This window comes from Alexandromys fortis, unplaced genomic scaffold, assembly GCF_014885135.2.
Source record: "Alexandromys fortis isolate MF-2015 unplaced genomic scaffold, M_Fortis_MF-2015_v1.1 scaffold_172, whole genome shotgun sequence".
In the NCBI taxonomy this organism is placed as follows: domain Eukaryota; kingdom Metazoa; phylum Chordata; class Mammalia; order Rodentia; family Cricetidae; genus Alexandromys; species Alexandromys fortis.
Genome location: NW_026068061.1, coordinates 2350068 through 2366892, shown reverse-complemented (window position 1 = coordinate 2366892; position 16825 = coordinate 2350068). Strand labels below are relative to the sequence as shown.

General features: G+C 38.0%; 1 protein-coding gene across 2 annotated transcripts in view; it reads right to left on the bottom strand.

Moving 5' to 3' along the window:
* Rnf13 (ring finger protein 13) overlaps positions 1 to 16825 on the bottom strand; it is a 76684-nt gene that overhangs the window by 38883 nt on the left and 20976 nt on the right. For both annotated transcript variants that reach the window (XM_050120222.1, XM_050120223.1), the window contains 3 exons: positions 11017 to 11142; positions 7123 to 7203; positions 4351 to 4476 (listed from right to left, as the gene is read on the bottom strand). In XM_050120222.1, coding sequence (XP_049976179.1) covers positions 4351 to 4476; positions 7123 to 7203; positions 11017 to 11130 — 321 coding nt within the window. In that variant the 5' untranslated portion in view covers positions 11131 to 11142. The remainder of the gene's footprint in view (positions 1 to 4350; positions 4477 to 7122; positions 7204 to 11016; positions 11143 to 16825) is intronic.

Sequence of the window (16825 nt, the reverse complement as noted above, 5' to 3'; positions counted from 1 at the left end):
GGGGGGACGAGGACAAAATAACACTCAAAGAATAAACAGGAAGAAATAATCAAATTCAGGGCAGAAACTAATGAAATAGAAACAAATTTTTAAAAAAGATCCAATGAAAAAAAGAGCTGGTTCTCTAAGAAATATCAACAAGACTGGTAAACCTTTAGCCAAATAAACCAGGAGAAAGGAAGAGAGGATCCCAATTAAAATTATATATGGGAACAGAGACACCACAACAGACATCAAGGAAACTCACAAAATTATAAGGACATAGTTTAAAAATCTATATTCCCCCAAACTGGAAAACCTAAAAGACATAGATGGAGTTTTTGATATATACAACCTGCCTAAGTTAAATCAAGATGAAATAAGAAATGTAAACAGGTTCTCAACCTCTAGTGAAAAACAAGTAGTAATTAAAATCTCCCAACTAAATACAGGGGAAAAAGAACCAGGACCAAATGCAAAGTATTCTATCAGACCTTCAAAGAACTCCAATACTTCTCAATTTTCAGTTCCACAAGATAGGAACTGAAAAAAACATGGCCACATTCTTTTTACAAAACTATTATTACCCTGCTATTGACTTTCCTGGGGATTTCTGTTTTGTGTAAGATGAGAGGCCACTATGTTGTCCTATTTGGTGTCACACTCCTAATCTTAACCAGTCCTCCTGAGAAGCTGGACACTACAGGTGCAGAGCTGCAGCTGGTCTGCAGGACCGTGAATATGAGACTTTAAGTTTCATGAGGAAGGAATAATCCTGATTATTTGTACATATTTTAATTCTAGGAGAATATCCACCACACAGTTGCTTAAACTGCAGCTAAGATAACTATTTATCCAGTGCTTATTCTATAGGATACAAGTCAGGAAGATAAAATCCCCTTTGATATGTGATTTTGCTCCACCCAGAGCAAGTTTTTTTCAGTCATTGTAGACAAAAATATTCCTCACGTATATTGATGTTTCCAAGCTTTGTCAACCAAACATGCCCTGAACTTCTGCAGTTAGTCACGGGTCGTGGTGAACACACAGACCTGCCCTCTTCAGTAAGTGTTGAATGTCAGCCTGCTTGCCTCAGCCCTCACTGCGGGCAGATTGCTAAGTCATCATGACTCCTTCCACCCGCACACTCTCTTCTGCAGAAGAGAAAGGAAGAACTAAACTTAAAAAAACTATTCTTCTAGAAAGAAAAGGAAAAAAAATTGGCAGGTGGTGTCGCACGCCTTTAATCCCAGCACTTGGCAGGGGCAGGTGGACCTCTGAGTTTGAAGCCAGCCTGGTCTACAGAGTGAGTTCTAGGACAGTCAGGGCTACACAGGGAAACCCTGTATGGAAAAAACAAAAAACTAAAACTAAAAGTGTGTGAAAGCCCCAAGAAAGGCTGTCTGACGCATGGTCCCTCACTTGCGGTCATGATTTGGGTGGGACTCAGTCTGCTGCTAAGTGACATCCCCACTACACATGGTTTGAAGAGTCAGAGATAAACTGAATTTATTTCTCTAGAGCATGTTTTCAGTAAGACTGGTGAAGCTTCTTTGCTGTACTAAAACCTATTTATTCATTTTGAGAAAGCCAGAAAAGAGACACTGGGGTACTTTCAACTTTAAAAAGTGAAAATCATATGCTATGTCCCAATACCATACTTTAAAGTCAGAATGTGGCTCAGAGGCCAAAAATATTGGGAGATAATAACTGATACTAAATTAAAGATTAAAAACATTTTTGAATTTGCAACTGCTCAGGTCTATTTCATTGGTGTGAACAAAAAGTTAGCCTAAATCAATATTTCTTTACCACCACACACCATACACACCATATACACCATACCACATATACACACAACACACACACACTACACAAAGCTTTTTTACAACCTGACATTTAGAATTAAGCAATTTTTCAACAGCTCAAATTAGTGACTCTAGTGAGAAAGCTGCCTCAACATTCAAGTTAGGATTGCAAGTCTAAAAATGGCATCCCTTAGGATACGGTACATATTAAAATGCACACGAAAATGAAATCTCTATTCTGAGCTGATATTTTATATCACTTTTCATGTGCTGAAAGAATTCATATTCCAACCAATATTAATATTTCTCAACCTAACACAGCAGAGGTAGCATTCCAACATGCTCATCACTGAACACATGGTTTCCAGAAGTACGTTATCACAGCCGAAAGATATCTATCTGTATTTGCTAGCTGCCCAATAGGACCATCTCAGATGACAAGGATTTACCTTGTCCTTGATAAAGAACAAATAACTTGGATAGAACAATTACAATTAGAATGTTGGTTCTTAGTGCCACCCAGTAATAAATCTCGAGCACACATGTCCTTTTAGCCTTCTCATATTTAAGGCTTAATACCTAGATCTACATAAAATATAAGCTCTAATGCTAAGAAGCCAAATTTAGAAAGAAAAAAAAACATAGACTTTTAGGATAGCATCAATCAAGAAGGTGGGAAATATTACTATTGAACAAAAAATATTCTTTATCCACAAAAAGAAGTACAAAAGGACCAGCTATGGTGGCACATGCCATTAATTCCAGCTCTCAAAAGGCAGAGGCAAGCAGATCTCTGTGAGCTCCAGGCTGGCCAAAGCTATATAATGAGACACTATCTCAAAAAAGAAGCAGACAATGCCTTGTTGTGGTTTTCCCCAACCTGAAAAACAATGTTTCTTTTCACAAGACATTTCAAGACAAGATAAAGGTGAAAGCAGGTGGTGGGTCACTGAGGGCCCAAGAGCAGTCTGGACTGCACAGCCAATGTCAGGCCAGCGTGGCTGTACAGTAAGACCTCATCTTAAGGGGCGGTGCTTGCTGCCAGGTCTGACAAGGAGCCAAACCTTTAGAACCCACATGGTGCTGGAGAGAACTAACTCCTACAAGTTGTCCCCTAAGGAATATTGGACCCATCCCTGTAAGCAGCTTTAACAGGATGTTTGACTCTCGTTGATAGTTAGGTGACATAAGTCATCTTTCTCTTAGGTCACGTTTTCCTCTTGCCTAAACACCATTTATTATGGCACATCACAGTAATCTGAGTATCCTGTGTTTGAAGAACGTGAAAATAAGCTAGTTTCCTAACATTTGCTTAAGCTAATGCATTCATACAAAATTACAAGTAGACATAAATGGACTGCTATTGACTACTTGAAATATATTTATATAAAATTCAGAAAAAGGTAAATCATGAGATGCTGAATGTAACAAAAAGCTGTATATAATAATCAATCTGGAAGCTCAGAGAATTACAGTGATTTTTAATCGAAGGCTGATACCTAATCATCAGAAATTCTCCTCAAGGTGAAATTACACTTGCTTCTCCAGTAACTAAGATGACTTTACCCTTCCTTAAATTACTGTGACAGGTGGTCTGTAATTATTACTATTAGTAACAACCTGTATTTTCTACATTACACCCTAATGTAACTAAAACTGCCTTTTGAAACCAGTAGCAAATTTTATAACTGATATCAAGTCACTAAATCAATATCCTTTGCCAATAACTAAATTTCTTTAAAACTCTCATTTTTGCTGTCTTTATGATTATTATATTTACCTAAAATGGGAAAAACCATGCAACACCAACTGCAGACACCTATTGCCTGCATCTGACATTCAAGGCACTGGCAGGGATTTGGGATTCAAATGGATGTAATCTATTTTCAGGTGTTGATTATATCACTTCTTCCCCTAAAGTGACACCCCTGTATTTAACACAACTACAAAGCAGATAATATCAGGAAATCACCAAGAGCCATTAAGCATATCTTTGAAGAAAAACTCATAAAATTAAAAAACATGTGCACATGTACAACCAACTAAAATTTTATCCATTGAGACTGTCTATATGGTGAAATGTAAGGGGGAAAATGTTATTACTATTTATTATTATTATAAATACAAAAGTGAGAAAAGTTCTGTGGGGAGCTCTGCTTTACTACCTGAAATGTCAGCTTTGCCCAACTGCAGGGAGACGAAGCCCAATTTCAGGGACAGACTATTACTACAACATCGCAATATAAGTGTTGATCGAGACAAAGGGTAAACATTTTGTCTGCACTGTAAAAGTTAAAGCTAAAACAAAGCCTCCTTTTTACTTTTTACTTTCCCCATTGGCCACTAAATGTTTATAGTTCATTTTGTAACAAATGAGACTTAAGTAACATTTCTTCCTAATCTTCTCTTCAAAGTTTTTTTAATTTTAATTTCCTTTAGCTGGCTCCATTTTTTATTTTACTCTGAATAATTTCATACACTGACTTAAATCTTTCCTGAAAGAGAAAGAATTTAAATTAGATAACAAAAGATAATAATAATAATATCAAAAGAAAAATATTACCTTTATATCAAAATTACAATCAAGTCTTCTAATCAAAACGATGAAAGTGCTGGATGAATTGTCTTTTAGTGGTGGAGGCACTATAGGTTCACAAGCATTCTCTGGTTTCGAGTTAATCAAAAAGCCCTGAAAAAGCATCAGTAGTAAATTATTTCTGTTTCAATCAAGAGGTCAATTAGCTTATCCCACAGACGGCGTCCATTAGTCTCCTGTGCTTTACACTATTCTGCATGTGCTTCTGGAAGCCATCCCAGAGCTTTTAAAGTAGATCTGTGTTCATAACCATTTCATTTTTAACAGGTCCAGCCTTTCAGAATGTTAACATATTTAGGATTGCACATGAGACAATTACACCACAGACAGCCACTCCTAACATGTTGGTACTATTTCCCAACAATGACATTTCTAAGCCAAGGAATTTTTAGGTTAGTTTTTACTTTTTACATTAACAAACAAGAAAAAGGCACACATTACATCATAAATAAAATAGTTTTCTATATCAGTACTCTCCTGAGTATATATAGACATATGTACAAATACATTAATTTCTTTTTTGTTGTTGTTTTTGTTTTTCAAGACAGAGTTTCTCTGTGTAGCCCTGGCTGTCCTGGAACTCACTCTGTAGACCAGGCTGGCCTCAAACTCAGAGACCAACCTGCCTCTGCCTCCTGAGTGCTGTGCTTGAGGAATTCAAAGAGGCCATGAGAAACATTCAGGATGAACTTTAAATGCATAAGAGTAAACTGCTGAATGAATCCAAGTCATAACCAGATTAATGAAATCAAGATCTCAACTCAGGACACAGAAACAGATTTCAATAAGAAGACAGAAAAACTTAAGAAAACACAATGAAATGAAGCTAGAAATGACAAACTCAGTAAGTCAAATAAAAAGCTGAGATGAGCCAGGCGGTGGTGGCGCACGCCTTTAATCCCAGCACTCGGGAGGCAGAGGCAGGAGGATCTCTGTGAGTTCGAGACCAGCCTGGTCTATAAGAGCTAGTTCCAGGACAGGCTCCAAAACCACAGAGAAACCCTGTCTCGAAAAACAAAAAACAAAAAACAAAAAAAAAAAGCTGAGATGAGTGGAAAGCCTCACCAATAGAAACGTGTGAATGACACAACATTGGGGCCTGAAGACAAGATAAAGGAGTTGAATATTCAGGAAAAAAATATGATAACATTTTAAAGGCACGTGAACAGAACATGTAAAATCATTAGGACACCACAAAAATCTATATATTATGGGCACACAAGAATTCTATGCTAAAAGCACAAGAAATCATTTTAAAATTATAGAAGGAGCTGGGCATAGTGGTACATACCTTTAATCTCCACACTTAGGAGGCAGAGGCAGGTGGATCTCTGAGTTCCAGACTGGCCTTACCTACCAAGAGAGTTCCAGGACTGCTAGGGCTACACAGAGAAAAAAATATAGAAGAGGGTAGAGGGATATCTCAGTGGCTAAGTGCACACACTGCTCTTGCAGAGGACCCAAGTTCAATTCCTAAACCCTAAACCAAGTGGCTTACAACCACCTGCAACTCCAGCTCCAGGGAGATTCAACACCTCTGGTCTCCCAGGGCACAGTAGTTAAGAGCACACTATCTTGGAATGAGGAAGGAATTTCTAACTATTATGCCAGAGAAAATGGGAAAATACACTAATTTTTAACCACCTAATAAAATCACTGAAACAATTACTTAAACTCAAGAGAAATTACTTAAACTCAAGAAAAAAATATCCTGAAGCATATGTAAAAAACAATTGATACTTCCAATATGTAATAAACTCTGGCAAAAAAGAAAAATGCATTAGTTTTTAAATGGGCATAGAGTATTTATAGTCAACTAACTCTCTTAATGTGTCTGTGTATGCATGTGAATATGTGCATGTGTGAGTTATACAAGCAGAAAATCCAAGATATTTAATCTTATTAGATACTTCTGACAAATTAGTGAATATTTTATATCTAATACTGAAGATAGCATAGGAAAAAGGATGGTCTCAAATAAAATGATGGAATTTTAAACTGCCCTTAACTTTCTATAAAGCAACCTGAAATCTATAACAAAATTTAAAACATGCTATGTCACAAAGAAAGCAATTTTACATTTCAAGACATACCCTATAGAGATAAATTCAGCAGGATGAAAACATTGATTAAGCAAGGACCAGTAATGCATGTCTTTAACCCCAACACTCAGGAGGCAGAGGCAGGAGAATCTCTATGAGTTCGAGACCAGCCTATTCTATACAGCAAGCTTTAGGCCAGCCAAGGCTACATAGTGAGATTCCCTCTCAAAAAGAACAAAAACAATAAAAGAAAAAGAAAAAAAAAATCACGGGAGCAAATGTTAGTACTAGGCTAAAAGATCTAAATATACAATTCAAAAAGTTAAAATGTTCAATATCCATAGCATTTCATGATATTGCAAAACCAAGAAATCATTAAAAGTAATAACGAAGATCTTTCCCTATCAGCAAGAAAACTTGATAGAGAAAAAATTATGGGGGCAGGGTTCAAGCAGTAAGTTTCTATTAGTGTTAAATATAGCTTTATTGTATATACTAGTATTTACATAAACATGTATACATACCTGTATAAAAATGCATACATAGCACACAATGGCTTGAATAACTTCATCTTCTCAAATGAGTATTTCAGTTTTTATGATAATAAATACTAAGAAATGTTTTCACTCAGTAAATGACCATTAAAAGCACCTTATTAAGTCTATGTTATAAATCTTCTATGTTAGTATTTTCTCACCTTTAAGCCTTCAGCTGGTAGCCTATAGCCAAATCTTGCTGGAAGATCCTCAAATGTCTGAGATGCATTTTCAAAATTATACTAAATATAAAATTAAAAGAATCAAGTTAAAATCAATTTACATATTACAGTTTAAAGTTTATTAAATCACATAAATTATCATTTCTGTAACTCTGATTTACTAGTGCAACATATCACAAAATAGAAACAGCATCAATTAAGATAGCAAGAATAAAAATAATTTACATAAACCACTTAAATTTGATTCTGACTTCATGTACTATCAAACACGAACAATAATTCTGTAACGTTACACATCTACTGTTTTCTGGGTAAAGATAATTCCCCAGCAACAAACTTTCTAGATATATAATTCCAGCAGACGAGTTCCCTTTCATTTTCTCTGTATTTTAAGGGTCTGATTTAATAGAAGAAATTTACAGGATTTCTGGTGAAAGCTACGAAAGATGACATTTCCTCCCAGCAAAAGTAACATCAACTCAAACTCTGATGTGCTGTCAATTTTTACATAAAAGAACACTTAAGACAACGGTTCTCCACCTTCCTGATGCTATGACACTTTAAAACGGTTTCTTGTGTTGTGGTGACCCCCCCAACCATAAAGTCATTTTTGTTGCTACTTTATAACTGTAATTTTGATGCTGTTATAAACACAATATAAATATCTGTGTTTCTGATGGTCTTCGGCAACGCCTATGAAAGGGTCATTTGCCCCACAATGGGTCACAACCACTTGATAACCAATGACTTAAGGACCAAATTCAGCAGAGCACATATGGAGGTCAGAAGATAATTTTGTCGAGATGGTTCTTCATGTCCACTTTGATGTGGGTTTCAGGGATTGAATTCAGGTCTCAGACTTGTGAAGTAAGCACTTTAACCATCTCAATAGCCCAAGTTAGTCAAACAATTTCCACTTTCCATACAGATATGGGTTCTTGTGCTACAGTATTGAGTCTTCTACTATAATAAAAGAGAGTGTGCTTTAGGAGATAACAAGAAGACTAGGGACATAGCTCAGTGGTAGGGCCTTGCCTAGCATGCATGAAGCCCTGAGTTCCACTTCCAACACCACAAAAAAGCTTATAGATGATAGCAGTACCGACATAACTGTGAGATAAGTCTGCTGTATCATTTAAAATGATTAATCTACTATATAGAAAACAAGAGAAAAAAGAATAATAGAAAAACACAAAAGAATAACAAGTAACTTTTGTAACGCAGATGAAATCTATGCTATAGCAGAATTTAAGACAGTTGTTCATAAGCTGTAAGTTATAAATAGAAAACATATTTACAAAGTAAGGGAGTTACTTGATAGTAATCACAAGGCAGAAAAGTCTTCAGGGGCTAAGAGCACTTTCAGAGGACCCAGATTCCTACCCTAGCAACATCCACACAGTAGCTTAAAATCACCTCTAACTCTAGTTTAAGAAGACTGACACCTCCTTCTGGCCTCCATGCGTACTATGCAGCACATATACATACATGCAGGCATTCACAAATACATATAAAATAAAAATAAATAAGGCCTTTTTAAAAGATGTAAACATCAAGTAAGCCTTGGGAGTCACAAATCATAGAGGTCACATATCCAGGGGGACAGGTGTGCTGCCCTGAATCCATCACCTACTGGACAATCCTGCTCTTCCAGCATCATCTGCCAGAGGCATGAGATAAGAAGTGCTGCAGGTGAGAACATTACCCTCATAGCTATGCCAAGGCACAGACGTGTCTCTCTCCCCTACAGAATAAGCACCGTTCAATCAGGACAGCGTCCAGCTGCCGAGAGTCTCTTGGCCTCACCCTTAGCTCCTGTCACAATGAAAGCTGATGCAGGCAGCAAACAAGAGCTCAGGCTAACACAGCAGAGAGCACAGACTGGGGTGACCCAGTGCCTGAATGTCTGCATACACCTAGCTTTCCCTTTGCTTCTCACTAAACAATCATTCATTCTGTTGACTTGGGTACCCAGCCCAAAATCGTACCTGTGAGCCACAGGTAACTGCTCTACACTGACTTCCTATTGCAACAGTAGTTCACACTTTCAGAGCAATTTATAAAATACTTTCGACACAAAGTGTTTTCAAATCAACTAAGACAATTCACATTTAATCTCCTAAAGTATCGTTATTTTAGTTACTCAACTCAGCATTGAATCTTAGGAGGTCATTTAACCCATCCCAAAGACACCAATGTAAAATGAAGAAATTGATTTAGAATAGTGCAGAAAGAGCAAGGGAAAATACAAGTGTTTAAAGACAGCACTTTAAAACTTATGCTTTAAAAATGAGGAAATGGAAGAAGCCACAAATAAGTGTTCTTTGATTGCTTTAATGACTAAATTTTTGGAACTAAAACCTCTCTCTTGAACAGTACTTGTAACATCCTTCAGGGCTTGGAAGACAGGTATTCATTCATTTACAACCGTATAATATAAATTATTACTATCACCCTCATTCTGCATGATGAACACAGACTACTAAAACAACTTACACCATTGGAAGGAGCAGGAGTCAGAGCCCTGGCTCTTAAATCACAAGGTACAACTATACTTCTACTTTCACTGTCAGGTAACTGTGGACTGAGCAGTTAAGTAATTTGCTCAAGGTCATCTTACCACATGCACAAGAATTTAACTCACCTTGTAATGCTATTACCAAAGCTCTAGACTACCATTACATATAATCTATCCATCCCTGCCACTTCTTACTATGTGATTCTGACACTCACCCTGCTGACCATCAGGTAACAAATCCTCTCTGACAAATACAAACAATGAAATCAAAGGCAAATTGGGATCAACTAAAATGATGTCATTCAACCGTAATTAACAACATAACATGCAGTGGCACATCCATGTTTAACGCTGCTACAGTCACAACAGCATGATGTTTGCTAAGAAAGAAAAGAAGGAAAGGAGGGAAGGGGGAAGGAAGGCAAGGGAGAAGGGCAGAAAGGGGTGTAGAAGGGAGGGAGAAAGGAAAAGAGGGAAAGAAAGAGACCAGGTGAGGTGGTACACTCCAGTAATCCCAGCACTCAGGAGGCCGAGGCAGGTGGATCTCTAGGTCACCTAGTCTACACAGTGGTTTCAGGACAGCCAGGATTATGATAGCAAGAACAGCCTCAAAACAAAAAAAAAAAGGAAATAAAAGATACCAGGTAGTAACTCACCTGGTTTTTTTTTTTGAGGCTGTTCTTGCTATCATAATCCTGGCTGTCCTGAAACCACTGTGTAGAGACCTGGATGGAGGTGGGTGGTCCTTGGACTTCCCACAGGGCAGAGAACCCTGATTGCTTTTTGGGCTGACGAGGGAGGGGGACTTGGTTGGGGGAGGGGGAGGGAAAGGGGAGGCGGCGGTGGGGAAGAGACAGAAATCTTTAATAAATAAATAAATAAATTTAAAAAAAAAGATACCAGGTAGTAAAAAAACCAATAAGATTCTACATAAGAGCTGGTTGGTGATAGCACGCCTTTATTCCCAACACTTTCTGAGTTCAAGGCAGATCTCTGTGAGTTCAAGGCCAGCCTGGTCTACAGAGAGAGTTCCAGGACAGACTCCAAAGCTACACAGAGAAACCCTGTCTCAAAAACAAAACAAAACAAAAGGTTCTACATAAAACACAAGGTATGGGCTCATAGTCTCAGAAACAAACACATCATTTATAAGGCACTTAAATGTACAAGAAATTTATGCTGGATATTAAGCAAACAAAAGAAAATAAGACTCACTCAATTTTCAAGTAATTTTCAAGTAACTCTATGTAGTTCAGCATGTTTGTTTATAAACACATTATAAGAGCCACCATTCATGGCTTTTTTTAAAGCATTAAGTGATATTTTTAGACATAAATAAATTGTATTACACTTACTGCTAGAATGTCTGCTTCTACAGGCAGCAGGTTCAGGAATGCAAAGAGCTGCACAGTCAAGATGGTGTAGACTTGTGTGGCAGACAGCATGAGCATCCCTATGGAGAGCAGCATCTCGTAAATCACCTAGGACATAAAGAAAGAATAACTGGAAATGCTGGTGCTTTCACCCCTAGAAGAAATCATTTCCCACATATCTATTTAATTACAAGTGTGCTAAGGTTAATTATAAATGTGCTAATAAAACTAAGAAATATTTTGAAGCCAGGCATAGTAGTGCACACCTTTACTCCCAGCACTAAGTTGGCAGAGGCAAGCTGATATCTATGACTTCAAGGTCAGCTAGGTCTACATAATGAGCAAGGATACACACACACACACACACAGAGAGAGAGAGAGAGAGAGAGAGAGAGAGAGAGAGAGAGAGAGAGAGAGAGAGAGAGACAGGGAGGCACTTCAGTGGTGAACATTTGCCTAGCAAGCACAAGGGTGTGTTGAATCCCACAGTACTGGGGAAGGGGGCTAGTTTTAAATAGTAGCACACTCCCAGACATTCTATGCTCTGCATTTTAAGCACAAAACAAATGTTTCCCCCACAGAGCTTTGTTCACCAACACAGTTTTTGGAGAAACAAGATTTCAATCAAAATACGATAAAAAGAAAACAGACAACTTTTCTTTAAAATTTGAAGTTTTTCTACATTTCAAATTGTATCTTTTGTTCAATACAAAAATTCATATACATTCACTAAAAATAAACTCGAAATTTGAGATAGGCTTCACTGGATGGCCCTGGATGGCTTAGAAATCCCTTCTAAGACCAGGTGACCAGGACTCACAGGGACCTAAAGATGTATACCACCACGACCACATATGTACTTTCTTTTACCTTTTCCCTCCTTATTTTTTTCTTTCTTTTTGAGACAAGTTCTCACAATAACAACAGTTGACTTACAACTTAGTATGTAGTTCAAGCTGGCCTTGAAAACACAGTGATCCACATACCTCTGCCTCCCAAGTGCTGGGATTGAAAGTGGAAGATACCTTATGTTGTATTGACATTAAAGGGAGAAAAACTAGTTGACTCTCTCTGATCTAGAAATTTAAAAATTCCAGATTTTGTAAAATTTCACATTTATGATTTTTTAAATTAGAAACATCCAACTGGTATAATTTACAGAAATACAATGACTTCCCATACCAAGGACTTTTGGTAAGGGGCATTCAATTTTTTTGCATTGATTTCCTAATAACCTATCATTTTATTTACCCTATCTATAACCAAAAATGACCCCTTCTCTCCCTTGCACTCTTGGAACCAGGCCACAGTGACATCATGGCTTACCTCTAGAACCCCAGTATCTTTCCCTTCATAAACTATCTCCTTTGCTATTAAAAATAAAAATAATAAAAGGCAATTGGTGTTTGCTTCTCCCAGATCATTTGGTTCTCTAAATCACTCTCCAATCTATCTTATAACAAATCAAAATTCCAGGATAGGGCTGAAGATTCAACAGTGGATAACATTTTTATTGGCCAGTCTCAACCAGTTGTATAGTATACTTTTCATGGGAAAAAAATGAGAACACGATTAGCAAAGGCAATAGACTTTATAGTGAACTGCTTCAATAAATACCAACAAGTTACAGAGAATCAACATTGATGACACTGAATGAGTGTTCTTGGTGGGGAATGAGACAGATCCAAAGTCTGAATCTGACTCACACACTGAAAGCAAAACACCTGTACGTAGTTTCTGAAACACTATTTTACAAATCCATTAACACTGGTGATGAAAATGTGTTAGAGTTGACTGGGTGTTGACAGAGCCTATGACAAAAAGGTTTGGTGAAGACAAGGGGGCAGGTGGAAGCAGAGAGTGACTGCTCACAGGGACAGGGAGGAAGATTAGAAAAATGTTCTAAACTAGATTTTGGTGTTTGTTTCACAATTTTATAAATATATTAAAATCACTGCACTGTATATCTGAAGTAAATTTTATATTGAGAATTGGACTACAATAAAAAATGTAAGTGTATAACTTTGTTAAAATTACTTCTTAAGATAAAGTAGTTTTACCGGTGTGTTATTCAGACACTAGGCAGCACACAGATTGATATGGTCAATATGGATGCCACGGTGTGCAATGGCTGGGGTCAAGGGTGCAGACAGTGATGGTCCAGGCAGTCTATCTCAGACGAAGATGTGGCTGTGAGAGCAAGTGAGTGTGCCAACAGACTACTGGCCTTGATGAGCATATGACCCTCACATTAGACAATGTGGCACAGATTCATAAACCGAAGTCAAGAAAACAATCTGAACGGAGATGAGATGGTGCTTCTAAAACATTTATTTACCTTCACCTCATTTGATGACCCTTGTGTTATTAACAGGTGACAATAAATGCTGTGAGGCTTTTGTTAAAAAAAAAAGAAGAAGAATTTGAAGGAAAACTACAAACTGAAGCAAGTGTTAACTTTGTGTGTGTGTGTGTGAATATATGCAGTTTCTATGAAGAAGGCTCGTTGTGCTGACTAGTTTACAACTTGACACAAGCTAAAGTCATCTGAGAGAACGGAATCCCAACTGAGACAATACCCCTCTAAGAGCATAAGATTGAGCTATGCATAAGCCTCTAAGGCATTTTTCAAATTAGTAATTGATGTGAGATAGTCCAGCCCATTGTGGGTTCCATAAAAAGCAGGCTGAACATGTGGGGACCCACAGGTGTGAGTCTGTTCCACCTTTACTAAAGGTCAGAGAGTTTGAGCTTATTTTTACTTTTTCAAAGTTGTTGACAACAGGTGTGGCTACAAACAAGATATCTTGACCTAGGGTGTGGTTACTTGGTTTCTAGGACAGGACAGTAAGACGGCCCAGAGAGGTGGATCTGCTCCACCCTGACCGCAGGTCAGAGAATTCAAGCCTACTCCAGCTCCTTCATTTTAAAATAAAAGATTTGACACGGAGAGTGGCTGCCTACAGGATACTTGGTCTAAGGTGTATTCGCTGCATATCTTGCCCAAAACATCAAAATGCTTAACTCAGGAAATACTGGCTTAATGTCTCAAGTATCGAAGCAAGTAACTACTCTGGTTGTGTCATGTTAAAGCAGTCTTTTGTCTTCTTTCCCCCTTTCTGTACTGGGGTATGTAAGTGTATGGAAAATAAATGCAAACAGATTCAGTATTCACTGAGTTGCCTTCCTGGTACTATCCAATGTCTCTTTATTTCTTTTGTATCTCCATCTATTATAACATTCAACGAGGCACTTATGACATGAACAAGTCCAAGTCATGGGAAGCAAGCCAGTAAGCAGCACCCCTCTGTGGCCTCTGCATCGGTTCCTGTCTCCATGTTTCTGCCTAGCTTGAGTTCCTGTCCTGACTTCCTCCAATGATGAATAGTGATATGGAAGTGTAAGCTAAATAAGCCCTTTCCTCCAAGTTGTTTGTGGTCATGGTTTTCATCTCAACATTAGTAACACTAAGACTTTTGTGATCAATACATTCTCAAGAAAGCATGAAAGTTTCTACATTTTAGTTTAAAGTGACTTTGCTTCATCAAGAAGCCTTCTAAAGGGAAAAGTTTTAATTCTTTAATAGCTCCCCCTAGCACTTAGCCTACTGTGTGAAGAGAAATACATCATGGTACTAGACAACATTCAGCTGTATATGATTCTTCACTACGGAAAGCATTTAAAAGGAAATGACTCTTATGTTTGCTATAAACCTTTTCCAAGAAAGGTACAAGGACATAAACCTGTAGCCCCAGCTACTTAGGAAGCTGCTGTGAGATGACCACTTGAGCTAGGGACTGCAGACCTGTGAGGGCCACCTTGACTGAAGGTCAGAGAGCTGGAGCTTACCAGAGCTCTAGAAAGTACTGACAGGAGTGGCTACAAATAAGACACCCTGACCTAGGGTGTGGTCACTTAATGTTTTGGATATTAAGATGGCCCACAGAGGTGGATCCACTCCACCTTGATCAAAAGTCAGAGAATTCAAGCCTATTTCTACTCCTTCAAGGATAAGACAGGAGGTTTGACCCAGGGAGTGGCTGCCCACAGGATATTTGGTCTAAGGTGTGGTCACTGCACATCCTGCCTAAAACACCTGAATGATTAACTCAGGAAATGGTGGCTTGAAATGTCAAGCATGGAAACAAATCCTTGTTTTCTTTTTACTTTGTGTCATATTAAGGCAGCCTTTTGCCTTCTTCCCCCCCCCCCCTTTGTGGATTGGGGTATAAAGGCAACGGAAAATAAACACAGGTCTATTCAGTATTTACCAGATAGTCCTCCCAGTTCTATCCTATGTCTCTGTATTTCTTTCATCTCTGTTCCTCCTACCTAATTTTTCTAATCCACACACCCCCTACCCTGGAATGTGTGACCCCCATTGAGGCTGGACCACAACAGAGACCAGCCTGAACAACAACATAATGAGGTTCTCACCCCTCAGCATCCAACCACCCTTACCCCACAGTCCCTATCCCAGTCTTACAGGAGGAAGAAGAAAAGATAATGACATTTTAAAAAAAAAAAGGGGGGGTTACTTGTACCATTTCTAAAAACTGAGCATGATCTTCAAGGGAACCTGGAGGCTACTAAATGGCTGTTAAAGGAAGCTGTTCCTTTCAAATACCAAGATCTTCCACAACCTGATCTCATGATTCTAATTCAGTATCATCGATCTGAGTATGAAAGCTTTACCTGAATAACGGAAGACTTCTCCATGACCATGTACTTTATATTGGCATACTGTGCTTTCAGTTTGTATACTCCTACAGAGAGAGTATATCGCCACCCACACAATGTCTGTGTGGCAGCACACATCTGAAATCAACAGTGTGGGGAGGGGCAGACAGATTACAGGGCTCACTTGTCACCTGTCTAGCCAATTAATGAGCACCAAGGTCAGTGTGAGATCCTGACTCAAAAACAGTAAATAAAGAAAGAAGGCAGAGAACAATAGAGGAAGACAGAGCTATCAAGTGCTAGACTCCACACGTAAACTCACAAACACCACACCACACAAGGAATACATGCATACATACACAAAAAAATCTAATGGGTCAAATTCAAGAACACATTAAGATGACATTTGCCATAAAGTTCAGTTCAACATATGTGAATCAATAAGTATAATTCAGCTCATAAACAGACTGAGGGCAAAAACCACATTATCATCTCAATCACTACAGACGAGGCTTCCCACAAGTCCGGCATTACTTCATGACAAAATCCCAGAAGAAATGAGGAACAAAAGGGAAAAAATGCAATATAGTAAGTTATGCATGACATACCCATAGCCTGGGACATTCTAAATGGGGAAAACAGAACATTTCTTCTGAATCTAGAATGACAAAGGTGCCCACTCGCTTCATTTAGTCACTACACGGCTAGAAGTCATGACTAGAGCAATACAAGATTTTAAAAAGGGGATACAGATAGGAAATGAAAAAGGGAAACGATGCTTACTTGTAGGCAACATGATCCTATACTTAAAAACCTTTAAGACTCCACCAGAAAATGCTTAAACCTAAAGAACATTTTCCGCAAAGTAACAGGACACACACACCAAAAAAAAAAAAAAAAAAAAAAAAATTATTTTTTTTTTTATATTCTAATAGCAAACTTGGCAAGAATGAAATAAGGGAGAAATTCCATTCATAATAGAAAAGGGGGAAAAGGTTAAAAGGCCAAAATCAATTAAATAATCTTTAAATTATACTAAGCCATCATAATATAACCAGGATGGTACTGGCACAAAAATTGACATACAATTATTGGAACAGAATAGAGGACC